Genomic DNA, 27,876 nt, shown 5'->3' with positions numbered 1-27,876 from the left:
TCTTTGCTCACCACAGAATGGACAGTTTGACCTGAAACTCAGCAATTTGTATTTCAAGTGATACTGCAACATAAGCTAGCAGGCTTTTAAAAGTTAAATAATTTCAACATAAGCCAAATCAACAAAAAACAAATCACTGATTTATTAACAAACATTTCTAGTGCCAAAAGGCCGTATCACCTCACTTGTATTTCAAACAGGTTTTTTTATTGAATCAATTTCCCCACTCAAGAGCTTTCATGAATTCCTCTTCAGTAAAAGAAAGCATCTTAGCAGCTTCAATGTGCATCTCGGAAGAAAGAAAAGAAATCAGAATCAGAAGACAAGCTAGTGCGAATTACTAACATAAAGTCCTGCATAACTGAGATAGCTGAAAGGGGCTCCAAATTTGTTCGTATTGCCTGCAAAATTCTCATTTTTTAGTGTAAGGATACTGCAGTTATTTTTGTGCTAGATAATGCAACTTCACCTCTAGTAAAATGAGATCAGTAGTTTTTCTTAGTTCTTTGTATTACTTTAAAAATATGTTTTAACAGGGCATGGAAATTACCAGAAAACTGACAACTCCCAGGACCTCTAAGAAACCGTGTATACATTCTTTCAAGCTGATCAATATTCAGCCAACTTTAAAGCCAAACACGTCATTGATTGATTCACAGTACTAATGCTTCTAAAATGCAAGATTTAATGTTAAATGAGTATTTTGGCAAAGGAACACAGTACCAGCAACAAATAGCATCGTCAGCATTAAACAAAGCAGAACATTAATACACCTTGAGAGATACCTGGAGCAGACTCCTCTGTTACACTGCCCTGTACCTGGGGTCCATTATGGCGTGTATATCTAGGTATAGCATATTATATGTATATAGGATACTTGGAGCATTGAGTGGAACAAACAAAGCTTTAAAACTTATTACAAGGCTATTTTCTGTTTTAAAAAAATGTAATTGCTTGGAAGAACATCATCCAGGTGACTGTGGAGAAAACAAGTACTAAATGGGCAGCATATCTGCACAGAGCTACCACTCAGAAAGGCACAGCAGCCAGGAAGCCCTGCAAGCTCACTGGGTTGCAGCTGCTGTCACAGCAGAGAGCACAAACATGCCACATGTCCTCATCCCCACACTGCAATAGCCGCTTACCAAGATTTCAAGTGGCAAGGACCGTGTCCTAGCTAAGCAGTTCTTATTCAGAATGCACTTTTTAATAGAATGGCTATGTTTTAAAGAACAGGAAACAGGTCTGGCCTACCAGGTATCTGATTTTTTTCTCTCTATACACATTGTCCGTTTCAAACAACAAAGAGGCCTAAGCAATTCCCACTGATAGTGTGACGCCCTCCAGCTGTGTAACGCCCAGACTAACTTCCCTAATTCCCTTTTAAAACTAGGATTTTCTATGGGTTTCTCTCTTTCAAGGCAAGCAGAGAATGGTCTAAAGAGTCCAGTTTGGACACCAACACCTACTTGCTGCCAGCTGCAACTCATCCTACTACTTTTTGTTTTCCTTTTTTTTCTTCCCTTTATTTTTCTTCACGTAGTACCAGCATATCGTAGCATATCCTCACCTCCAGACTAGCTGTACCTGCTTTGTGCATCCCCCTATATGTGAATACTACACAAATGACCCAAACTAGGTTTTCCTCATTAATTCAACAACAGGTGATGTAAAATCAACCTGAAGGTCTTCTGGTGATTATGTATATTGGCCTCATGTGAGCGTTAGTGCATTTCCCAGCTTCTGCTGCCAGGTATAAAGGGCAGATGTATAAAAGGCAGTGTTAGCACCATTTTCTTTCAGGTTCTTCTACCTGTTGTCTGTTCTGAAAGGCCGACAGCTAACAACATCCTTTTTCTGTGAGTATATAATGTTTTTAATAACAGAAGATAAGTGGCTTTCTCTACTAACTGCAGTTCTGTTATGGTATTCGTATTTTTTTTTAAATGTATTTTTTGTTTTGTTTCTTAAGTACTTTAAACTGTTTTTTAAAAATGCATGGTTTATCTGACGCTATGTTTCTGGCTCAGTCAAACAGAAACACCATCCCTAGATGTGCATTTCAGTGAATTCATGTTCCAGAGGACAATGAGATAGCACACGTAAATTATCTTTTGAGTGAATGTTACATCTTGTTGCTGTTCTTCTCTAAACAACATTAAAGAGCTGGAAAGGCCAGACAAGGCTAAGCTAGTAGTATTTCTGTTAGATGAATTCCCAAGATTTCCTCTCGATTCTGTTACTGCCAGAAAAACTCTTCTACTGGAAGTACATGAGCAGCCCCAGTTCTTATTCCAACTCTGTCCTCCTTTGTCCTGTGTTGGAGATGTATTCCAAATTCAAGGGTGCATTTCCACACTGCAGTTCTCTGTTCTTAGGACAAGTACGTGCATTTTGTTTATGAAGTTGGTACTTCATACAGGGCTGTTCTTTCTCTCTGGAGGCTCAACAACTTCAGGAGTGTTTACAAAGTGTCTGGTGATCACTGCAGCACTCTGAAGGGCAAATGTTCTGTTCTCTTATCGTAAAGGCTAGCCCTTCTAAGGTGCTTCTGCTCAACAAGTCACCATTACTTGCTTTCTTTAGCTGACAGCTGTGGTTTGAGTGCAAAAAGCAGGGCCTTAACTCTATCACTGATACTTCTTTCTACTACACTGTGCAGTTGCATGGATTGATAACGATTCAGCAGTGAGCAGGAGTGAACCACTCTACCAAGTTAAGAAGGTATCTAGACAATTCTGAAGTACATAGCTCTGCAAACCTTCCAGGCAACATCAGAAGGAAAACATACAAGTAACAGCACATGAACCTAATACAGTCCTTTAAGGGAGAAGTGTGACAGAACGCTAAGACCCAAATGCATTGACAGTAAGGGGAAAGGCTTTCTGATGTGGGCAACATCTCTTAATATATCTTCCTTTCACTGTAATTTGCTTTTGTTAAATCCTACAGGTTCTTTCAATTTGTTCCATCAAAGCTCATTGGATAGGTATATGCTGAAAATGTATTTGGGCACTGCAGAGTGGGTAAGTAGATTTTTCAAAGTGTTTCAGGACCAACTTCAACAGTGATTCCACTCAACGTGAATTTTCAGCAAGTATTCTGTGACCTACTCTATATTCAATTTCAGCTTCACATACTAAAGAAACGTGAAAGCAGTAGCCCCTGTCCTTTCTATGCCCTCAGAGAGGAAGCGAAGGAGATACTAAATGAATATACAAACAAATGACTTCCAAAATAAGGCTAGGTGCAAGTGCCATGTAGAGAGGAAACCCATGCGGCCATGTAGTTGTCATTGTGACTCAAAGAATGCATGATATTCCAGGAGTTACAAAAGGACATAGCTCAACTCCCATCCTTCACTCTAGTAAATTCACACCTAGGCTAAATACTCTTCCCCTCACCCACTCCCTTTTTTCTCCCTGACACACAGGGAGATCTGCACTTGGGCAGATTTGTACACGTGTACTAACAAAGAAGCAGTATCAATTGCAAAGGATGCACTTTGAGAATCCAGGAAGAATGTGAGTCTGAAATGTAATGCCTTAATCCTGGGAGGGCGCCACATCACCACTGAAGATACGCAAGTAGTATGCTGGAGGAGAAAAAACAAACCTCACATGCTAAAATGGATTCTATTGACACAGCACTGCAGGGAGCTGCTGTTACAACCTGAACAGTATTTATTCTTTAACAAACAGATATTCTTTGTCTCAAAGCTCGTCAGTAGTAATCTCCTACCATAACAGGATATGTTCCAAATTAGGAATGGAGTCAATTCTAAAGAGGACCAGCTTTTATTTTAAAGAAAAATGTTAGCAACATGTGCTAATAAAAGCTGCTGTTCCTTTGTATTCCAAGTTCTTGGTCTTGGGGCTCTAGTTTATGTGAGTACATAACTTGACAACAGACAAATTCAGCTAAGAGTTATCTGAAATACAACAGTACTTGTGTCCTTACCTTTTGTCTCTTTAAAATATCAATTAACTTGAGCTGCTTTTTGAAACCTGCAATTAGCTCTCCTTTTTCTTTCTGCAGTTTCTTGTTTTCTGTTTTTAATTCTTCAATTGTTTTCAGTTCTTGGTTAACTACATCCTACCATGGGAAGAAAATGAGAAATGGGTTATTCATTCAAGTGAAGCTTTAACCAGAGAAACTTGGCATAACATAACAAAATGACAAATAGTAGCCACAGATGGCATTTCAGAAAAGAGAACGGATGCATCAAAATATTCCCTCACTAAAACTTAAGAAAATAAAAACTTAAAAGATAAGATTTGCTGGCTCCACTGAATAAATACAAGATAAATCAATAATGTGCTTTGGGTTTGCCTGTGTATGTATTAGTTGTGTATGTGTACTTCCCCCCCCCTTTCTAGGGACATTTATTTAGGGACATTTCTAGGGACATTGGGGGGGGGGGGGGGGGGGGCAAAAAAATTGGGGTGTAATTTTTTTCCATGCATTTCTTCCTCCAGCAGTGTCATCAGAGATAAGTTATCAAGCCCCTTGATGACTTGCTGTTAGTTACTTCTAGGATAGTCTGCAAAGGACGCTGTACTCCCAAAGCTGATTTGTCTCATTCCAGCAGTATTGAGTAATCACAAATTGAAACTTTCTCCTGAACCACTGTACCTTGTTACTTTGCTTCAGTTTATTCAGCTCCACTTTGTATCTTTCTGCTTCTTCCAAGGCCCTATTTAAGCGAACCTCTGTTGCACTCTGACTGGTTGCAGCCTGCTTTTGTACACGCTTTAAGTTCTCTAGTTCCTGTATAGGAAGAAAAGGTCAAACCCAAACGTTATGAATCATGGTCTTTTGATGAACACCATACAACCAAGACTCTTGCAGCAAGGCTCATCCCTGAGACCTTAGCGGACTTTTGTGGCCTGTGAATAGAATCAAAGACCATTAATACCTAATACTGTTAGCCACTTTGTCCCTCCTCCTTTTAAATCTAGAAAAGGAGATCTTCAAATCTTAAAGTCTTTCTAAGCTCTCCCTTATCGTTCTCTGAGAGTATTGTGGAGCTGATCATGTAAGACCCAGGATTGATACAGACCACTGGTGTGCCCAGTCTAAAAAATGGGGGGAAAGTGCTGCCATGTTCAATCTGTGGCAGACTTCAGAACAGTGGCTAGTATTCACAACTGCTTCTTTACCTCTTTCTCACAGCTTATCACATGTCATTACAAACTAGAAGTTAAAACAGCCTACCCTGATGCCTCAGGGCAGTAACCATTTCATCTGGCAGAAAATCGTTCATCCAGTGTTTATGGCAACAATCAAAACAGCTCCCTCTTATCTCTGAGAGTATTTCATAGTGCTCTAAGTGGGGAAATACGAAAAAGAGACCAAGCTGAGAAACACAGTAATGAGATTAAAGATCAGAGAATACAGATAAAAGACAAAGTAGAAGAAATAAACAATTCTGGCAGAAAGAGCACATCTTGTCATTTGTGAAAAAGAAATATACTTTTTTTTAAAAAAAATCAAATTTTGGGTACAGAAGGATTACTTTAAACAACCTGAGGTTGGGGGAGCATCTTATTTTTAACCCTTTACCCTTAGGCACTCTTGTTTGAGCAGCTGTTCCATTTCCTCAATTCCACACAAGCGCTTGTGGTGGTTACTTTAAGCAACCATCAGTTATCCAAGAAATACACTTCAGTATGCTTATATGGTACCCAGGTAAACATCTCCCTGACAAGTATCCCCAGGAAAAAAAAAAAAAAAAAAAAAAAAAAAAGGTAAATTATGACTGGACCGGGTCTTTCTGGGAAGCTGGACATCTCCAAAATGGATAAAGAAAAGAGGAGAGCAAGCTGCATCTCCCTCATTCCTCAAAATGCTATTGGTGAATGTACCTCCCCAGCAGCTGGCAAAGACGTTGCTTCAACATTTTTATTTTGTTGCTACCCCCGGCCACCAAAAAACACTTGAAAGAAAATGTTTAACATGAAGACCTTCTTCAAGGCAAGCTCTAAAATCCCTGCACAGAGTCCTCAAAGGACAAAGAGCAAAAGTTTGGTGTTTCCCTAAACTTTATGTAACATTATAACTAATTTGAATTAACAAGTGGGAGAGAACACAGAGGAAATAATATTCTTCTAACTAGGCAGCAAACAGAACATGGTGATAGCACTTATTAATTAGATCACCTAGATGGGGGCAGATGCTTAGAAGAAGGCAGGAGTCAGGGAGGCCAAAGAGCAGAAGAATGAGGTGTAGAAATAAATTAATTGCCATGTTTCAGGTAAATTGTGAAAGCTTGGTGAAACTCTTTGCCTAGGTACATACAAAAAAGCAACAGGGAGATTAGTGAAGTTGTATAAAGTGCTGAGAATCTAAGCAAACTTGGAACAGCACATATCACAACTTGGTCTTCTACTACTCATGTTGTAACAGAAGCAGTTCAGACAACTACCAGTTGGGTGTCGCATAATGTGCAGTTACAACACTGGGCTATAGAGAGAAGTGAACACGTTTGTAAACATGTTAAGATTTTTGTTTGCTAAGGATACTGAAGAGACTTTCAAAAATAAAAAAGTTTTGTTTTTTTTTTTTTGCCTTCTCAGTACCTTAAAGCACTACCACATTTGTCATGACTGTGTCTGATAAGTAACCCTGGCAACTGCTAGAAAACCCAACCTATTAGGAATAACCAAAGTGGGGTTGGTAAATTCAAAGCAAAGATGACAGAGGAAAGAGACCATATTTTGGGTAGCTGTACAGCAGATGTGAATTAAATTTCAATTGCAATGGATGTATCTTAAACGGTGGGATAAATTTTCTAATTGTGAATATGCAAGAACCAACATACATTTTCCTGACAGAATCAACAGACAAGGTACATACTTAAGCAAACTCAAAACCTCCAAGTATCTGCGCAGAAACTACACACAAACGTAGTACATTTCAGTTTTAAAATGCCAGAACTTTGTAACGCTAAGATGAAAGGACACCTATACAGATAGTACAACATAACGGAGTTAAGCTATAGGTCGCGTTCTGCTTTCCCCACGTTCCTGAGTGTAACATTCTCCTGGTTATATTACATACGTTGTACAATACTCTATGTAGTACAGGATTTTGATGCCAACCTCTCTAGCTCTCAGTAATTAAAGAAAAACACATGCTGCTCTTCGATTAAGTTCCAAACAAACAAAGCTGGCTATACAGGCCACCTGCTGTAACTAGGCACGTACACAATTTTGCATATGCGGCCTGCAGGAGGAGCCCGGTTAATTTTGATACATCCAAATGGGAGTGGCTGATTCTCAAATAGTCCATTTCAAAGAACAAAGAGACATCCTTTCCTCTACCTGCAGAGGATACTAAAATGAGCTGCAGTTGTTTTTTTTTTTTAAACTTCTACCAGTTTCTGCAATTTACAACAAAAATATCATTAACAAGTAATTTTTAACAACTACAGTTAAAACCAGAAAAATACAATTTCCCTGTATATTCAAGATTTCTTTATGGCTTTGACAGCAGTTTCTGAAAAGATGGTTTTGTCTCCTGCACATATTTCACAAAATTTAATTTTAAAATATAGATTATATGATAGTAGAAACAGAAGAAAAAACATTAGCAAAATGTCATTTCTTCTTTCTACAAAGTGATTAGACCATATTAAATATGGTCTAATATTTGCAGTACCTTTCCTAGTGCAATGACCTCTTGTTGTAATCCTTCACTTTTTTTGTTTGCTTCTTGTGACAACATTTTGTACTTTTCATTCTGAGACTGTTGCAGGCTGATTGTTCGTTGCAGCCTAGTCTTTTCTTCCTCAGTGTCCTTAAGCCGAGATTTTAAACTCTGATTTTCATCATCCTGTTTGACAGCAATTAGCAAAAACAAAACCAAAATTAAAATGTTGCAAGGAAGCAGCAGAATATTGTGATAGCAATATTCTGTAAATAAAACTGCAAGTATATATAGTGTAGATATAAGGATAACCATTTTTAAATGATGTTATTTTAAAATGTTTAGATGATGATAGATTTCACAACGCTTTGGAGGCAAACTACAAAACAACAGATCATGAATTTGCCAGAGCGGTACTTCAAAAAATATATTTCTGTTCATCTAATTATCTGCAGTCTTTAAGTTGGGACTGTCTTGTAGTAATATGTAAAACATGTAATTTCCTGTAACTCATAGGCTGTGAGAACCATCAGAATGTTATGGAATTCTATGAGTAACAATGGCACATAGATATTTTGTGACATTTCTGTGAGAATAGCTAAATGCACACAATTAGGGAAAAAAATCTAGTAAAAAGAAGAGCATATAATTACTGATAATCAAGCCTTTATGTTTTAAAGGATTCCCTGGTTTTGACTTAAAAGCAAGCTAATGTTCCAGGATCCATCAAGTATTCAAATCCAAGTTTCTCTCAACATAAAGCGAATCCTGTACTAGCTTCATGACCTACTGGCAATTATATCCCATGTGAAGCCTTATAATTTAAAGGCATTTTAAATTTATAACCTTTTAAACGCTGTAAGTGAATACTAATGTAGGTTATTTCAGAGCTACATTATGCCCTTCATTTCTTTATCAAAAACATAAGGCGTGCACAGAAAGTGGAGTTTCTATTAAAAAACCAAGTCTCTCCTACCCTCCCAGCCCCCAGGAATACATGCTGCTTACATGGGAAATGGGTGCTTCATCCTGAGTGTTCAGTGACCACGTGCACCTCAGATATTCCCATTCTTTATATTTAAAACATATTTCCTTATAATAATTGTACTGTGAATTGGAGCAAAACTCACAGTCTGCCTCAAGGCTTTGCAAGTATGTTCTTCCTGGGGCCTTTAGAATGTAATGAAGTTATTTTCACACCACAGAAACTACATACAGAGTAGTATGGAAGCAGAAGTAGGTACGAGCTTTTCTCTTGTCATCTGCTAGAGTAACTGAACTCCACAGTATTTTTGTCATGGAATGATGAAGTTCTATAGCTACAAAATGGTATTTCATCTGAAAGTGAAAGTGTCTTGAAAATCTGATGTTACAGGCTTCTTCTGATCACAGCACAGATATATAGAAATGCAGAAGTAACCACATTGATAAATATTAAATACGGTATCAAGTACAGATATAAAATATCAACATCTAATTCCTTCTACAGATTTTCTCCAGGTACCTATCTCCAAAACATTTAATATCGCCCTGCTTCTTAACTCTCAATCAAAACCTTGAGAGAAAAAACATGGGTGGTTTGTCATATGTCATCATCAAATTTGGGCCTGGGGAAAAGGAGGAAAAAACATTCTGAAGTTAAGAGACCACAGTCAACAATAATGTAATTGTAAAATAATGGAAAGTTAGTTCAAAATCCTTACTTGGTTCCAAATGCATGAAAAAGAGGCAATCCCTCTGGCAGACAGACAAAAACTATTTCAGGTTTTACATTTCTAGAGGTGTGCCCTCCTTCCCCACAGTGATGCATAGGACACTGCAGCACCACCGTGTCCCTACAGCTGGGGCACATCTTCAGTACCAATCATTCATTCCTGTCTCAGATTCTTTTTCATGAAGTATGCTTTAAAAGCTTATAGTTTAAGATTATGTTTATACAGAAATTACTATTCTTCTTTTTTTTAATAGAACCTTAGTTCTTTACTAACTGAAGAAAAAAAAGAAAAAAAGAAAAACCATAGCCTAAATAAAGGTGAGGGGATTCTATTCTGATTATTTCTAAAAGGGGGATGTACTCTATTACTACAGATAAGAAAACTCTGATCTTACCTTTTCCTTGCATTCACTCACTAAGCTGTCCAGCTCTTGCTGCATAACACGTAGCTTGGCCTTAAGAAACCTGATTTGAGCTTCTGTGAACATAGAAATTTATTATTTAATATCCACAAGTATTCATGACTCAATGCAGAGAAGAGGCAAGTTCTTGTTTTTAAAAAACACACGACAGTGACTGTTAGTTAAGAGAAATAGGCAAGTTAAAAGTAAGGTTTATAGATAAATGTTGCAAGTTTCTCATTGTTAGAGTAGCTTTAGATAGATTTTTCTTTGTAATGGCTTAACACAGAATCCTTAAACTGCAAGAGACTCTTTCCAAAATAGAAAATCACTGGAAGCTTTTGCCATACTATACATTACAGCATGTTTTGAGTTTGAAATCAAGGAAACTATGTTGTAGGGCATGTCTACGTTGCAATCAATCTGTAGCTGTAATTTGTGTAGTTACACCCAAAGTAATTTCATGCTGCTCACAACAACGAATTACATTCAGACTGCAAAACCCTCCTAATAGATTAATACCCCTCCTACACACTCGTGCACTTTCTTAAGAACACTGCTAACAATATTCAATTAGTAATTTAAAATCAAACCTGTCTTTTTTTATTATTTTTATTTTTTTACAAAGGCAGTACTTCATTGCTCTTGGACAGCTAAGAAATACACTACCATAACGACAAAGCAAGCCAAATGTGAAGAGAGCGTGTTCTTCTAATCCCCACTGCTCACTCTTCCCCACATCATTCACACGAACTTCCACATGCATGAAGCGGGGAAACAATACGAGGATCAAGCGAACAACATAGGAATTACCATTATTCACAGTAGGTACAAGGGAAAAAGAATAAATTGGAGGAGGAGTACCTGGAGCTGAATGTAAATGCACAGATGGCTACATTTACTGATTTGCTGGAATAGGAATTCTTTGTTTCACCCACCCTCCCTTATCAACAGTTTACTGCAGCTTAAGTTGTAACTCTGCAGATGCCAGTAATAAGTAGGGTTTAGGAGAACACCATAGGAAAATAGAATACTAACTGGCTGACTTTTTCCCTTTCATTACAAACTTAATAGCTTCTGGTAACTAGTAGCTATGGATTTCCTGAGCTGGAGACCATACTGAAGCCATGAAGGTGAATTCTCTTTCACATACTTCGATATTACTCCTTTCTTCTTAAAACACAGTACATGTTGGTATTCACAGTGTCCTATGGTAATGGGTTAACTAATCTATGTATGATGTGGAAAAAGCACTTTGTTTAGCTTGCTTTAAATTCATTTTAACGTGGCATTGGCTAGCGTTGCTATTGCCAAAAGTCAGCTTTCCATTCACCATTAGTGATGCCATTACAGAATTTTTCATACTTCGCTCAAACGTTTTGTTTTCAAATTGAAGATTCACATTCAAGTTGTTCCATGCTTGCGATTGTTACTATAACTCTGTCCTGTGTCCCTCCTAGCTCTGCATTCTGGTTCTGAGATGGGGTGTGTAAAAGCACGTGTCATGCTCCAGATGGGATAGCATCAATTACATAGTGTGTAACGATACCACTACAGTATCTCGTTTTCTGTTATTTTCTAATCAATTTTTAACACACACTTTGTTGTTTCCACTGTGAACAAACAATCGGTTTATGCTTTTGGAGTTGTCTTAATTAGTAATAACTACAGGTAAGCCCCATTGAGAAGTAGGTATAATTTCATGTTTCTTCTATCACTATTATATTGCACTCTTTAATGCTCAATATAAATTTCCTTTCCATCACCTCACTCAGTAGCATGAGCTTCTCCAGCAAGATTTCCATGTCAGTTCCCACTATCCTAAAATCATTGTTTCATACACAAGTTCCTTTACATGCTATGATTCCTCTTTTTTACCGATTGTTTTTCTGTACATTGAACAATGTAAGCTCAGAATAGATCACTCTAGGACTACACCACAGCCTGCAGAAATTGGTTGTTTCTATCATTTCTGTCTCCTCTTTTACCAAGCTATTAGCCCATAGACTTGTAGACAACTTCCCTTCTGTCTTAGGCAGCTCTGTGACATTAAGAACACAGTAGTAAACCTCATTAATGTTGTCTAAGATGTATCAGGATATTCTAAATAAGCAATGACAAACTTCAGGAGGAAAAATCAATCCAGAGTGTTTTCATTTCACCTCCTCATTGAAGTAAACAAAACAATCCTCAGTGCTCTTGGTCTACAGGCCCTGATTATTAGGCACCAGTAAGAACTCTTCTTGAGTTACTTTGAATTTACATGGAGTAAGCTTTCAGTGCAATCTTTTTAGCTCAGGAACAAGAACCGTTTAAAAGAAAGCTTTGAGATCTCTTTTGGGAGACTTATTAAAGTAAGACTTGCACAAAATTGAGGTTAGAAATCAAGCTATTCGTGTTGGCATGCTTGTTGATACCCAGCTATTAGATTACATGAAGAGGTTTTTGTTTTCAATTTGCTTTTATATATATTTTACTACTGCAGTGAATCTCTGACTTCGTGCTTACTTTAGCATTATAACAAACTACATAAGCCTGCTTTTATCACACCAGAGCCAAAAAGCTAAATGTGCAACATGCCTTTAGCTTCACTGGCTAAATAAATGCTGCAATTCCCCTTTCCTACCAGGACAAACAAGCACCACAATCTGTGCAAAGGACCGAAGCTCATCTTTTTGAAAACACAAGTTTAGCACCATAGCATCGTGTATTTTCATTTCCTGAGTGAAATGAATCAAGTTGTATCCACTAATCAATATATGTAAATACTCAAATATCAACTCAGAAAGGAGGATATGAGGATAAAAAAAAAAAAAAAAAACACTTTTTTCCGTGATTATTCCTATGAGATCTTATCTTTCTTTAGGACTGTATGAGAAGACAAACCTTCTTTTTTGTTTTACCATAATATAAATTAAGGACTTCAGAACTTCCCCTATAATGTCTACTTTTTATTTTCCCCAGGAGAAACCATTACTAACAGTCAGGAAGTAAGAATAAAATATGTAACCATATGAAGAAACCTACCTGCTCCAATTTCATTTCCAATGTTTGGAATAATGTCATCATCAAGACAATCTGGCAAGCATCCTTTATCTAGTTTTCCTTCAATTTCACTTATTGTTTTTGCTAAAGAAAAATCTATGCAGTCCTCCAGTACTGCAACATGATCAGCATTGTGTGCTTCCAGATTTCTTATTTCTGCACTAAAAAAAAAAAAAAGCCCTAGATGTGAAATTTATAATTAAAAAAATACAAAAATATAGTATTTGCTATACTTAAAGCAACTTTGTTGCTTTCTTTCATATTGAAATGCATCAATGGCAACTTGGCATTTTCATTATGTAAAATACCTTTATTGCATTCCACGTAATTACATCAGTTTGTGTATTACACTGCGGGGGGCAGAGAAACAATACCACTTTCTGCTAAGCTTTTAGTATGGTGTTTTTCTCATCTGACAATTTCAAAACTAAATCAGAACAGGGAAAGAAACAGAAGAATGGTCTTTTGGACTAAACTACTATCTTCAGCCTTAAATTTGACTGTATCTTCCCCACGCTGTTAACTTCTCCAATTTTGTTCTACCTACGTTCCCACCTTACTGCCACAACTTGTATCATTATGCCTGGGTAGGAAACTTCGTTAGTCCTTAAAGTTGCATACCAAAGCCTTTAACAACATTGTTGAATGCAACACATGACGCAGCTGCTACAGAGGCTATTTCCTCAGCTTTCTTTTATAAAACAATATTAGTCCCCACATAACCTGAAGCTCCTAACTCTTACTCAAGTGTATCCCTATTCCAATGCAGCCTCAAAACTCATGCTAGTTCACTTCTCCCACAGCTTTGCGTTCATCTGAAAGGTTCTCTACCCGCACAGCTCTGTTTTTAAATCTCATGAGATGGTGACATCATGACAGCCTCACCTGAGCCAAAGAGGCACAAATGATCCACAAGTGACTTCTAAATCCTAAAAGATAATTCTGGCCTGAGCTAATTTCATGTTGTGCCATCTTCAGACAGTTTTCATCCTATTTTGGTATTTTCTCTGAGTCTGTATTTTCTCTTGTAGCAGCTTTCATTTGCCGCCAAGATTTCTGTCATGACTTTTCTACTCTTCTTTTGTCCAGATCTCAAAATTTTGGTTGTATGACCTCAAATTTGCTGTCTGCAGAGCTGAAGTTTTTCAGCACTTGTTGAAAACCCCTGAAAGCTGTGATACTATTACCAACTCTCTCTTGCCCTGTAAGCCCAAGATTCACAAAAATAACAGAGACCCTAGACAGCATCATGTGTGTGATTACAAATCAGCCTGCAGCACCAAAGGGTGCTCTCTCCAGTTGCCCCAGATCTATTTCCCACAAGTGTGCTCATTAGGCATCCTTTCACTGAAGGAGTTAACAGCTTAACTGTTAGCCTTGAGAAGTGCTTGAGAGGAAAGCAACAGTCTGATTGTCATAATCAGCTGTTTGGGAATGATTTCAGGTGCTCCATGCAAGTAAACAGAGACAGCTACACATGGAGCTGACTACAGAGGAAATAGTTTGGTGCCTTTGGTGCCTCTATACGCAGCAGCATATGAATAAAAATAACCTGCAAGACAAAAACAGCAATATTTTATTATAAGCAAAAAAAAAACAGATATGTAATATACCTTGAAGTTGTTCTTTCCCCCTTACTTCCAGAATATGGTCTACTCTGAGCCACGGGCATGGAAGCACATTTCTTCTTGTTTGGTGGCTACAAAATTTTCCAGAAAGCAGTGATTTTTATCAGTTAGAAATTACTACTTGCTAGTATGTTTTCGTTTGTTTTCCCTTCCTTTTTCATATAGAAAAGCATCCTTGAATTTGAATGATTTTCAAACCTCGGAATCTCAGGAGAGCACCAAATCTCTTCAGCTTTATTTGTACTGGTGCTTAACTTGCATGTTTTGTGTCCGTATGCCCAAATTATAACACATCCAATAGTTACTTGCTTGTGGGACCCCTTTAGACATACTCATAATAAATTAATGCATAAGCAAGGCTTTCAAATACTGTTGAGATACTATTTCTCAACAGACTGCATTTCTTTGAACAATGCTTATCATGCTTTCAAAAGTTATTTTTAGAAGTGTTATGTTAATCTTATAAATTCCCTGTAGAAAAAAAAAAAAAAAAAAAAGATTAACAATATTTTCTTACTTTCATCCAAGCAAATAATCTTCCAAAATTAGTCTTCTCTACTGTATTCTGATAAATGACTGAAAACAACGTTTTGGAAACTTTACCTCATCTCCTAAAAGACTCGATGTAAAGTGGAGGCTTTTGAGTTTTCACAGTTTGTTCCTAATCTCAATCCCCTTTTCCCATTATATTTCCCTTGCTTTATTAAGTTATTTTGACTACTAGAAGACTGCAGCACTGCCTTTAATACTATACTGAGCAAGGAAGAAATGAATTAGGTTCTAATATTTTGCACTTAGAATTGTTAAATTGATGTTCAAAGCACTGAACACTTCTATGAAGTGACAGATACGTTTTACAGAAGAGGAAGTTAAAAAAAAAGAAATTAAATGCGGTAGAAGTCCACCTAGCTACAGGTGGCACTGCAGAAAAAAAATCCTGGAAATGCTGGTCCATCTGTCCCTGTAGCACTCGGGTCTGAACATCATTTTTCTCAGGCTTCCCACCCATGTAAGTCCCCCATGTTGCACAATCTCAAAAACAGAACTAATACATGGAAGAGAAATTAACCAGGATAATTTTGGCATTGATACCTTGGTATGTGAGTGTGTAAGATATGAAACTTCAGGAAAGAGTGGATCTCTGCAGGAACAAAAAAAAGAAAATTCACTGAATGTGTATAAAGAAAACATTTTAGGGTAAAAATCCACCACCATCTGAATCAGGAAAGTAATGTTTTATATATCTACAATCAGCAGTATGTAGGAACACATACCAAGTTCAGTCATCAGTTCACTCGCATTCTGTCATTCCATTCTGTCTCACTTGCTACATAAATCACCTGGTGACCCTGAGATGTTTATTCCAATGTGGTCTCCAACATAACAGTTTATTTATGTACTGCAGTCTGAATCTCATCTCTTGCCATTCAGGTGACTGCAGCAAACACCAGGTTATTTCATCCATGATTCCCTGCACCAGGGATTACTTTGCCAGCATGTGGAGCGTTAACAGCTTCAACAGCTGGACTGACAAACCATTACCAGAGATCACCAACAGTTCAGTGACTCATACACTTACCTGACATTCAAGCTTCTGAATTAAAGCAAAGAAAATGATGACATAAACCAGTGTCCTCTACATCCTAGGAGAGAGTGCTATGGTATGCTTAGATTGGCTGTTGTTAAGTCAATTGACAGGGACTGTCAAGTCAGTAAGAGATGGGAGCGATTTATACAAAAAAAAAAAAAGGCAAAAAAAAAAAAAAAGCCTCAGAATTTTGTCTGAAATGCATATTACTAATGCTGTATCCATTTTACAGATAAAAACCAGGGATGAAAGAGCAGCTTCCTTATCTGCTTATTTGGCTGGAAACCATACTTCTTAGCAACTAAACTTCAGGTTAAGTGATTATTTTAAAATCTCTTGGAAGCAAGAAGAAAGTATTAGCATGCTATACACTATTAACTTCAAGTTTCTTGTCATACATGTAATTTATTTTTAGCATCTGAGTTCTGTAGATCTGTATTAATGTACTGAAAGATGACTTTTTGACCACCTTCTACAACTTCTAGCTATTCAATTAACATGCAAGCTTATAAAAAGATAAATAAAAATATATGTAACAAAATTTAAAATCTAGGCACATCAAGTCACCTCAATGATTTGGCTCAGCAGATTTCAGCAAATATTTACATCTTGTCTTTAAAAATTTTAGACACCCATCATTCATCAGCAAGAATTATCTGCACAAAGCTCCAGATTAATCAAAAAAATCATCTGTGCGGTTGGCAACAGACTTCAAGAACAGGATGATTAGTTCTTGTCTGTTTACCCTATTTTCCTCACGCTTCCCTCCTATTGGCTAGTTCCAAGAGCATGCAGAAGGTGAGGATTTTCTGCCATAGAAATAAGTTGCATATTATTCTGAGAAATATGAAAATCCAGCACTTGATGCTGAAGAAAACAATATTCTTCTTTCCATCCATAGACTAATTTGATCCTACCACTTCTGCTGTCTCACGGCTGCCTTCCCAAGACACAAATTTATAACAAAAACCTCATTGTTCACTGAATTCCTCAAACTCATTTAGCATTTTTTTTTCTTCTTGCACACAGATGACAATATATTTTTAAAACCTCGTAATATAGTTCTACAGTTGGTAAGTGAAATTAATGTTTAAAACCTGGAAAGGTATACAAGTGAACAGCCAGGCGATTGTGGTGACACTGAAACAGAAGCTAATGTTTAACAATTCCATCTCAGCATGTAAATACGAGGTGCATGTGCATGAGCAAACCCTTTGTGTTTGCTAATCCTACTCCAAGCCTATAGCACGCCTGCCCATGCGCACACAGATCCCAGCGCCATGAGCCTGGCAATGCGCTCAAGAGTGAAAGTGTAAACAAAAGCTGATTTCAATGCAGTGTCACTGGAGCGGCTTTGTCTCCATGTTACTCGAGTTTCTCTGCAAAAAATAAGCTATAAAAACCTGAATGACTTATTTTAAAATACACGCTGACTTAGAGAGCGGCTTAAATATTTTTGCCTTTCCTTTTTAACTTTTTTTACTATTTTTTTTTGCACCTAACCTTTTTTTTCCTGATTCTATTTCCTTCTTTGCTTCAATGTTTCCCTCTCTTTCCAGTTGCTTTTTTTATTCTCCATAAAGCGAACAACGAAACTGGTTTCAAAACTATCTTAAGTGCTTCCTTTAGATTTGTGGCATATTTGCTTGCATAATTTTGGAAAAAAATATATATTAAATACTTGGAGCTAATCTAATTGAATGGCCTCAATGTTCACTCATGGATAATCAGTGTGCCCAATTGCTAGCACACATTTCTATTTTTTTTCCACTACAGCATGGGATTTCAGTTCTTCTCTTACATAAATGTTTACTAGAACAGACTGTGGTTGTTTTAAGACCTATTAATTTACATAGGTAATTGGTAGATTAGCTGCTACTCTGATGTGCTAATTGCCAACATTTTCCTAATTATTTCAGCACTTCCATTTATTTCAAATGCATACAATCATAGCTGTTAACTCTGATTTCTCTGATCACATTACCTTGTAAAACAGCCCTACAACCAAACTCTGGTTTGAAGTTCCTAAAAATCTTCTGTCAAGTAGTCAAAATCCATCCAGCAGAACACACAACTGAAGAAAGATCTAGAGTAAATTTGCAAAGCACAGCTATGCTGATAATACCTGTGTTTTTTGTTTTCTTCCTCACCTCCACTACTGACGCACACAGCCTAAAACGGCTCAGGAATATTCGTAATTATAGTAGTGAAGTTTTTTGCTGGTGTAGCCAGGCTTCCATCACAGACTTGTAGTCATACTTTTTTGTGTACTGAAAAGCTTTTTTATGGTCATAGAAAACTTTTTTTCACTTTTACTTTGCACGAAAGTAATTACTTGATCATCTCTAGAAGACTCTCATATATACTACTTCAAAACAGTTTCCCTACTGCAGCTTAACATTTGGAACAGCTTGTAGTCTGACCCTTGTATCTTTTTAGGAATCTGCCAGCTCAGATCTTTGATTAAACTGCGTATTAGTATATCTCAAATCCACCCACTTTGTGTGTTAGCAATGTACAATCCCTTGAACAACTGAGTAAATAATAATGCCCCTGAACATCTAAGTAAATATTGTCAGGTATCCAGTCTAGAGGTAACAAATTTGAACATACAGGCCAAAACCCGCAGCTGTGCCCAATTCATACAGAGCAAAGGTATGTTGGCCTCAGAAGTGTAATGATAGCCAAATACCAGAGGGTGGCAGCTGAAGGTTTGTCTATCTTCGTTTTTTTTTTTTTTTTTTTTTTTTTTTTAATCACACACTTCCAGTCCCACAAGCATTTAAGGCAAGTTAAATTAGAAGGAAGAGAACCAGCATTTGTTTTATCAGCTGAACTGGCTACAAAATATCTACTGCTCAGTGTCTACTGTTATGTATTGTAACGAAAACTGCTACTTTTGCTCCCAATTCTACAGATGTCAGAGCTATTTAGCCTCCTAGACAGAGTATTTCAGCAAAATTAAGACTTCCTTGAAAACACAACAAATAGTTGTTTAGTATCAATTACTTCAAATAGCATAAAATCCAGACTCCACTAACACAGTATGCTGCAAAAATAAGGCAAAACTGGAGCACAACTAGGGCAAGTCAAGGTGTGCAGATCAGAGCTAAAGATTCCCCATGAATTATACACAGCAATTGTAAAGCACATACCTCTGTCTGTCATCTTCATGGAACTGAGTTTGTACTGAAATTGGTCTAGATAGTGTCTCCTGTTGGCTTTTCTTTATTAAAAAGACAAAAGAAAATATAAACCATTAAAGATAAATTATATATTCTTAGATCACAGATCACAACTATACTCTATGGAAAAATGGAAACTTTAGTCTACCATAGAAAAGAATTTCTCAAACACAGGAAAAGATAGCTAGAAATTAAAACACCCCTGATATCCCCAAGCATTTATTTCTGTTCCACAACATGTAACTACTGCCTTTTTACCATAAAACTTTTGCCCAACTTATCATCTGAGATGCTGTTACCCTTTCTCATTTTTTTCTGAAATGGAAAAGCAAATGCAGAGCAGGTGAAAGAAATTTTCAATTTTATTTATTTCAGAGTAACTCTTAAAAATAAATCTTTGTTTTATTTTATGTGATACAGCCATGATTTGGCTGATATGCTTTATGTACTTAAGAAAACAATTTAGTCCAACACTGAATGTTCAGATAGCTTACGTTTCTAAGTTACGGTTAGAAAACATAACCAAAAACTAAATGCAGTTGTCCTGTTTAGTTTTTCTTTTTTCAACTTAGACTTGTTTTTCTTTTGTTGTTATATCTGTGCAATCGGGCAGTGCTATGTGGTATATTAAGTGTCCCAAGAATATCTGATCTGCTGCTGCATTTAGAGGAGGGGAAAAAAGTGGTTTTGTTGTTGCTGTTTTTCTAAAGGGAAGAAACTAGATGCTATTTTGGACGTTTCATCTGCTTCTGCTCAAATGCCAAGCAGTTAGACTCAGCTTATCTGAACTCAAGAGGAGAGAATGTTTTCATAGGACACAGAAATGAAATTTCAACAGTAGACAAACCACATGTATCTTTCCAGAATATTTAAGAATTTGGGTTCTAGGCCTTTTCTGAAGTGCAACATTATAATAAATATTTCTAATATTCAGAGCACCTTCTCTGAACTGTTTTGGGTATAAACCAGACCACCCCTGCTCCCTTTTTCAGAATTTGCCCAATTTTAATATAAAAATTGGTACACAGCCAAAACAATTTTAAAACATACTACCAACAAACAGGAAAATTTTCTGTTTTAAGAAAGCTTCCTTTTAACTAACTACATATTTTCTGTTTGTTATTCTTTATATTCCTTTCAGTTTGAACAATGTAGATCTTATTTCACTAGGATTATTGCAGAAGTATCTGCAATACTTTTAAAATACTAAAATAGCATTTTATTTAAGACATGGAAACATCTGCAGAGACTTTACTTAAACATCATAAAATGTTTTTATGTGATTTTATGTATAAATCTGCTCAACTGCTCCATGCATCTGTGAACATCTACCTACCTGATGGACTTATATAAAAATTATTCCTGCATATATCTTTAGTATTTGTTCATAATTTTGAAGGAAGAAGAAAATAGGAAGTAAAGTTTAGATTGGATTTGAAACCAAAATACCTTTAGTTGTCATGGTCTAAATTATTTCTTTTGAAACTTGACCCTGTGGGCATGTGAACGAAGGCTAAATTATATAACAGTCTGCACAGCCTACTCACCATTACTTCTTCAGCCTGACGCACAAGTTTTTCTGTTTTTGCTTCTAATTCTGCATTCAGTCGCCTGAAAGAGTACAAATGCTTGTCAATGACTTTCTGAAAGACCTGAGACATAAATGTGATTATGAGAGTATCCGTCTTAACTAAATGAAATTTTAGTAACTCCTACAAATGAACTACCAAATATACTTCAGGGCATTATTCAAATTGATTCAACAGTTTCCTGGGTTTCTACCAAATCCGTAATAAAACACCATATACATATTGAAGTAAGGTTTAGACTATGATTCCGAGAGGGAAAGGGAGCCCCTTATTTTCTGTTATGTCATTGCTTAATACACATTTAGGTCTTGAATTCCTCAACATTTTTGTTTTTACTTATAATGCTTATCTTAAGTGTACTTAGCAGCAGGGTTTGGGTAAGGAGTCACGTACAATTAAATGAATATATAATTAAAAGGTATCACCATACATATACATAGATTAAAATATGCTCGTGCTTTTGCATGTGTCACTTTATGGCTTTCCACGTAGCGTAACGGGACACTGGATCACCGCACTCACCACTTGGAGCTGGGATCTGACAGGAAGGCGTGTGAGTGCTTTTACACCCGGGCAGCGAGGCGCTTTCTGTTCTGCAACCAGGGCTGCCTTTCAGGATCGTTGCGTCTCTCTTAAGCTTCAGAACTTTTAAGCCTTTATTGAAACAGTCTTAAGCACTTAGATCTCCCTAGCTTTAAAGTAATACCCTTTTTATTATTATTTTTAAGCAGAAAAATCTGATGTCCATGACTGAATTAAGGCCTAGCGCAGCACACAGCCAAGCCTGATGTTCCTGTGCAAAACGGCGGTAGGAAGGCTGCACTGCAGCACGAAAAAATAAAAGTTCCAACCCCGCTTTTAGTCCTCTCATCTGTGCATTTGGTAAAAGCGGTTGAGATTCCGATGCTGGGGATTAACTGCAAGTCCCGCTACCCGAGCGAGCGGGGTGACGGTGAGGTGCTGAGGGACCGCCGCCCCCCCGCCTCCTTACTTGTACTCCGCCTCCTTGGCCAGCAGGTCGCCGCTCACCACGCTGCTCCCAGCGGGCGGCGAGGGGCCGCCGGGCGCTCTACGCACCTGCAGCGAGGATGAGTCAGAGAACGGGACGGGACGCGGCCCGGCTCGGCCGCCTGCCCCTCGCCCTGCCCGCTGCCCCCCGCCCGAGCCGCCGCCTCACCCCGGGCAGGCCGCCGCCCCGCCGAACCCCGCTTTTGCCGCCCGCCGCCATTTTGTCCGCGCGGCGGCTGCTGCGTGGCGTCGCCCTCGCCCGGGCAACCGGCGGGCGCCGCTCTTTCTCCGGTCCCGCCGTCGGGCCGAGAGGCGGCGGGTCACTCTCGCGGCGGCTTTTTCGTCCCCACCGCGGGCCGTAGGCCTTGGCAAGTCTCTTCTGGCGCCGTTAGGTCCCGGGGGCAGGGGCAGTCCCCGTTGCGGCACGTTAGGGTCCCTGCTGCAGGCACGGGCAGCCACGTTTCAGCCCCGGCTGCCAAGCGGCTGAAAGCTGAAGTACTTGGTCACACACACCGTGACAGAGCCTGCGGCCTAAGGGCATAGGGTGGCTGGCTCCCTGACCAGAGGACAAGGATCAAGCGGCTCCCAGCATTGCTGGGCTGCCGAGAGTTTGGGTGAGGGACAAGTGACAAAGTCTGAGGTGGCATTATACCCATCATTGTACTAAATAGTTATTAGAACTCTTTCCCCTTAAGCCTTTTGGCCTTGCGTATAATTCTGTCATCACCTTTTCAATATGGCAATTGTTCCACTCCTACCCCATTTACTGCCCTCGTGCTCTCTCATCTGTGCATTTTCTGTTCTTAGTTTTCTGTGATTGTTGTCTGTTTTTAGCCTTGTCCTCTGCTACGTTTTTGAATCTTTCCATTATTTTTGTCCCTCACACCCACGCTGTTTGATTTTGATGCATTTCTCCCTCCGAGTTAGCTACTGGGTCGTTCCCCTTTTCACACGTGGTTTGTACTCCCACTCACCTGCTCATTCAGCTGTTTTCCTTTCACACTTTTCTAGATGATGATGCCCTCCTGTTGATTTCCCTCCCTGGCAGTCTCTGAACCTTGCACCTCTGAGGAAGAATCAGAAAAGCAACATTCTGAGCTGCATTGAGCCTAAGGGTCAGAGATCTGGATCTGGATGGCCTTGATGGGGTTAGTTCATTAACATTTCTGTCTCTCTCTGCAATGATGTACAGTCACATACGTGTATCTGGATGTCTATATAGTAACAATAATATACCCTGACTTACATAGACTATACTTTTAACGAAGAGATATACACAGGAGAAATCACAAGGACTTAGCTGACTAAACACAGACGGTCTGTATAGTTGAAGGATTTCTGCAGAAGTATTAGTTGCAAAACAGAAGAAATGCTTGGAGATTAACTTTGAGCACCAAGACATGAATTGTAATGGGATAAATGGCGATGAAATGAAAGACAGGACAAATGTGATTAGTGGAAGGCAAAAATTACAAATATCAATATAGAAAATGAAAGTGCTTAGTGTTAACATTGGTATTGATACAAAGGGGAAAAGGATGAGCCTATGAAAAAGAAGTTACAAGGCTTTTGGAAAAAACAATCAGACAAGAATTCAGCCCATTACAGACTTTTTTTTTTTTTTTTTTTTTTGTCAGTAAGAATAGCAAGAGGTTAATGGTTGTTGGCCTTTGAAAAACAACATGCGGAATTTAACTCTAATGGTTAAGCTTTTGATTTGGAGAAACAAGGAAGAGAGGTCAGTAGAAGAAACTGGACCTGCACAAAGGGAAAGACAGAATTTGTTAAGTAATAAATGGTCAGTTCCAAGAGAGATTAAAGCATCATAACCAAAATGAGGTTTTGGGGACTTTAAGAGAAACAGAGGAGCTAGAGAATGCCAACAAGGTGAAAGCTATAATGCCAATATGAAAGCTATAAGGATGAACATGCTCTTTCCAAACAGCAACATTTTTTTTTTTTTTTCAAAAGAAAAGTGTTTTTTCTTTTTGCAGACAAGTATTTCGGTAATATACTTACTGTTTTTGAAGTTTTCATCCAATATAGCTGTGTAAGGTCATGATGTTAAAAATGCCATAAATATTAGCTAGTGGATCTCTGCTAGTTAGGTATGCAGGCAACAAGATCACTGGTTGAGATTAGAGAGATTATAGCCACTGTTTTTTTAGCCAGCATTTAGCTAACTTGATAAACAAAAGTGGGGTAATTTATTATATCATAAATGATTAAATATGTTAACAAACACAGCAACACAGTTCTTTTTGTGTAGAGCCCTCTGGGAATGATAACATACATACGTATTAGGATTGCAGATTTGCACATTTCTCTATGATCCACAACATGATTTATTTAATACGATTTATTTTATTGAAATATTTAAATCCAGTTGCACTGGATTTAAAATTCAACTACCTATACTTAAAATAATATGAAAAGATGAATATGTTTAGATAAGTATTTCTTAGTGAACTGTAAAGTATTTCTCCAGAGATGTAGAAAACAGAAAGAAGATGTTGTTATATTCTTGATCCCTTACTCTATTAAGGTTTTATCACTTTTATGTTGACTTGATGTGACCTTAACAGTTGTGGTTAATTCTATAATACTTAGTTGGTAACTGGGTAGAGAATAGGCTTATATTAGAGGGGACAACCAATAGCGAGATACTTACAGAGCTAGGAGAATTTATTTCATTTATCTGAAAAAAAGCACTTGAAAGCAAAGTATTGGTATGGTCTGAGATTTATCTGACATTATTTGTTAGCAGAATCCCGGTTTCCCTTTAATAATTTCTAAAACGTTAACCTAAAAATCATGATTATAATACCATGTTTTTGTCATTTTGAAACAGAGTGCAAATTTCAAATGGATCACTATTTGTGATCATTTTGAGCAGTAGTTGAGATCTATTGCTAGTATCCCTCCATGATTTGTGGTTGTAAATCTTCATTCTTCTGTAGCTTCCAAGTATTGCATTATTTTTTATTTTATAAGATTTCTTCAGGATGTTGTCCTCATAATCAAATGGCTCTAACAAAAATGCATGCATTCCAAGTTCAGTGGTTCACTGCATTGCCATTGTTGATCTTTCAGCAAAGGAGATGGCAGATCATAGAACAAAAGAGCTCCATCAGTATAGCTGGTAGGAGTGGTTCAGGACAGAAGGGTATGTGTTGCTGATATGCTGTTAGAATAGTTTATTGCAGAACACAGCTGAGGATCAATATACAGTGTTTGCTTTTGATTAGATCAAAGAACATGCATTATTTGTTACCTATGGCCCTCTTCTTTCTGCAGGCACAAGTGTGGACTACTTTCCTTTTCAAAATAAAAATATAAAAACTTGAGATTTATTTATTAACCTGTTCTTTTTACAATTTTAGATTTTGTTGTTGTTGTTGTTCGTAGTATATTCTTATTGGCTTAGTGTATTCAACATTCATTATATAGAATTCTCCATGCCTCTCATAAAAGTTGTGACATTTAGTAGAGACTTGAATACCATCCATAGCTAACGTTGTAGGAAAGCACAGGATTTCCATGCATGTGCACGTTACTTGTCAGAAACAGAGGAACAATAGTATTTTAGGAGAAGATGTTCCTCCATAAAAATCATTGCAAATGCATCAGGCCAAAGAGACAGCAACAGATTCCATTGCTGAAGTTGTGTTTTGTTTATTTTTAGGCCTGTGCTAAACAAATAGCCTAAATAGCATCATATATATATGCAAAAAGCTTACCATTTTTAGATCAACAATCACGTTAAGGGTTATATATTGTCCTTGGTAATGTGGTAGAACTAAATTCAATTAAACTCACATATATGAGAGAGGCCTGTAATAAAATATTTCCTGATTACAACTCTAGAAGGAAATGGCTTTTACAGGACTTACTGCAGCCTGCTGTAGCCTCCATCCTAGGATAGAGGGATGCTTTACAGAGGCAAACTCTGTCATTCTTACGTGTACGCAAGTTTCTTTGACCAGTACAGTCTGTACTGCTTAGATTACCCAGCTCTGGGTTGAACAGTCATGAATAGACTGTTTACTGCGCTGTGTTTACATTCTCAGTTCTGAATACTGGTACTTTTCTCAGTCAACACCCACGTTTTTAGGCAAGTGAATCCAAAGCAATCCAATCCACTCTCAAAGGAGGTCTGTGTTACTGGGGCTGCCTCTGTTGCTGCAGTGTGCCACACAACGCTGCCATATCTCGTGGTCCACGTGACATAAGCTGCCGTTCACACCATGCCTCTTATCTGCTTGCTTCACAAGCAGGGCATGCACAGGGAGCCTCACACAGAACAAAAACCACAGCCTGTGCAGGCTGAACCAACTAACGAGGAAGTAAACTAGAGGCAGGCTGACTGTAGCACATGCAGGCAGGCAAGGAATGTAAAGCTAACAGGCAATGTTTATCTATTTATCTATCTATCTATCTATCTATCTATCTATCTATCTATCTATCTATCCATCCTAAATGTACCACACAGGATGTCAAACTTGCATCCAAGCACACCACTGTAACATAAGCCACTGCAACACTTGCACCCACCTACTTCACACTAGCATAGTTTCCCTACCTTAAATTTTTGTTTCTTTTTTCTAGTTCCAATTTCCTGGAGGGGCAAGGAGGAAGACCAGAATTTTGGAATGAATTATGTGTGAAATTTCATGTATAGCAGTTTTCTGAAAAGTCAGGGGGGTTGGCTGCACAGACCCATCTTTTTTTTTTACTTTAAAAGATAGAATTGGTATTTCATACATACTGTGTGGAGTTCTTTAGTAGTAACAGCCAATCTTACCCCAAAATCAGGCTAATTTTAATAAAATACATAATTTTGTGCAATTACAGAGAAAATAGTGCAAACTTGTTTACCAACAAGCATTTTCAAACATTAGTGGAATGGTAAGATCTAGACAATGTTAAGCTATTTAATCAATAATCCAGACACTGAGGGAATTCCCAGACAGCTGTCAGATTTTTTTCCCAAAATCAGTAACAATAATCCAGTGGTGTTTGAAATGGCGTGATTGCATATTGTAATGTATAAAAATACATTTTGTATTGTAATGTATAAAAATACATGCTGATATTTCCTCATGGCTCTCTAATTCCTCCATAAGGTATGAAGACCAAGTATTATTAATAGGCACGTATTTCTTATGGAAAAGCTGCTAGCTGCTGAACACAGGAAGCCTGCAAAAAAATCTTTTGACTTTACCTACAAATATCCTAAAATGGTTTACTGTCAGTATAGACTGTTATCACATGTTTTTTAGTGTAATGACACTGATGGGTGTTGTTTTGCATCAAGTTTGTGTGGCAGAAGCAGAGGAGGTGTGTGTGAACCGAGCACATGGATTTCGAGGGACAACAGGGCTGGGGGATGGGCAAGCTGACCTAGTAAGTCTTTTCCATCTCCAGTGCCTCCAGTTCTGCTTTCATGCGGGTTTCGGTTTGATGGAAATACTTGTCTTGTTTCCAGTAGCTGTGTAGACATATACAACATCTAGTTGCTAGGCTATTCTAGATGATTATTATATAGCTGTAACTAGCTTGCTTAGGGTATTCAGAATGCTGTTTACAAATACAAATATTTTTCTTTGTTCTTCTCTGCTTTGCTATTGGAACTTACTTATTTCTGTGTCATCCTTTCTAACCTAATCCAAACAATAACCTTGGCTCAACAATTTAAACATATTGAATCCCCAAACAGAGTAGTTTTTTCTAGTAATACTCTGATTACAGCAGCTTTTATGTCTGAACAGGAAAGGACCTTAAACACTAAATCTCATCAGAACTGTAAAAAATAAGTGGTGAGCATCAGTCACATTTTCTTGAAATACCACAACTCTTTCTTGAGGCCTAATCCTTTAATCTCTGGATTTTGGGCACTTCTGTTCTGATTACTAGGGATCAAAAGGTTTGGCAAATACTCTTCAGACCACTCTTCAAAGTGGCCACTGTAATGTTACCAGGTTATGACAAGTTTATGATTTTTTTTGTTGTAGCAGTAGCTGGTGGATTTGTTTAATTTATATATATATATATATATATATATATAT

The 27,876-nt window shown here is 37.8% G+C and overlaps 1 protein-coding gene and 1 long non-coding RNA gene across 3 annotated transcripts in view; one reads left to right on the top strand and one right to left on the bottom strand.

Annotated features, from left to right (window-relative positions):
* Positions 1 to 118: 118 nt before the first annotated feature.
* Positions 119 to 22,106, bottom strand: TEX9 (testis expressed 9). Of its 2 annotated transcripts, XM_035335383.1 has the most exons (12): positions 21,978 to 22,106; positions 21,792 to 21,877; positions 20,759 to 20,822; positions 19,182 to 19,252; positions 15,531 to 15,579; positions 14,424 to 14,509; positions 12,793 to 12,971; positions 9,760 to 9,842; positions 7,663 to 7,836; positions 4,636 to 4,770; positions 3,961 to 4,095; positions 119 to 289 (listed from the first exon to the last, which is right to left on the bottom strand). In XM_035335383.1, the coding sequence occupies exons 1-12, from the start codon at positions 22,026 to 22,028 to the stop codon at positions 215 to 217; spliced, it is 1,188 nt and encodes a 395-aa protein (XP_035191274.1). In that variant the 5' UTR covers positions 22,029 to 22,106; the 3' UTR covers positions 119 to 214. The 2 variants fall into 2 exon arrangements, with proteins under 2 accessions (XP_035191274.1, XP_035191275.1); XM_035335384.1 differs by lacking the exons at positions 14,424 to 14,509; positions 15,531 to 15,579.
* Positions 22,107 to 22,364: 258 nt separating this feature from the next.
* Positions 22,365 to 27,876, top strand: part of LOC118171911 — a 22,873-nt gene continuing 17,361 nt past the window's right edge. The window contains exons 1-2 of the long non-coding RNA XR_004753464.1: positions 22,365 to 22,422; positions 22,820 to 22,956. This is a non-coding gene — a long non-coding RNA (uncharacterized LOC118171911). The remainder of the gene's footprint in view (positions 22,423 to 22,819; positions 22,957 to 27,876) is intronic.

The sequence above is a fragment of the Oxyura jamaicensis genome, chromosome 10, assembly GCF_011077185.1.
Source record: "Oxyura jamaicensis isolate SHBP4307 breed ruddy duck chromosome 10, BPBGC_Ojam_1.0, whole genome shotgun sequence".
NCBI lineage: Eukaryota > Metazoa > Chordata > Aves > Anseriformes > Anatidae > Oxyura > Oxyura jamaicensis.
This window is presented reverse-complemented; position numbering and strand designations above follow the sequence as displayed.

What these genes read in the sequence shown, in the direction of transcription:
- TEX9 (XM_035335383.1), bottom strand. Translation starts at nt 22,028, where the DNA reads ATGGCGGCGGGCGGCAAAAGCGGGGTTCGGCGGGGCGGCGGCCTGCCC. An exon ending in TGGAAATGAAATTGGAGCAG is followed by an intron (nt 9,843 to 12,792) that starts GTAGGTTTCTTC and finishes CTATGTTCACAG; the next exon opens with AAGCTCAAATCAGGTTTCTT. An exon ending in AACTGAAGCAAAGTAACAAG is followed by an intron (nt 4,096 to 4,635) that starts GTACAGTGGTTC and finishes TTCCCATGGTAG; the next exon opens with GATGTAGTTAACCAAGAACT.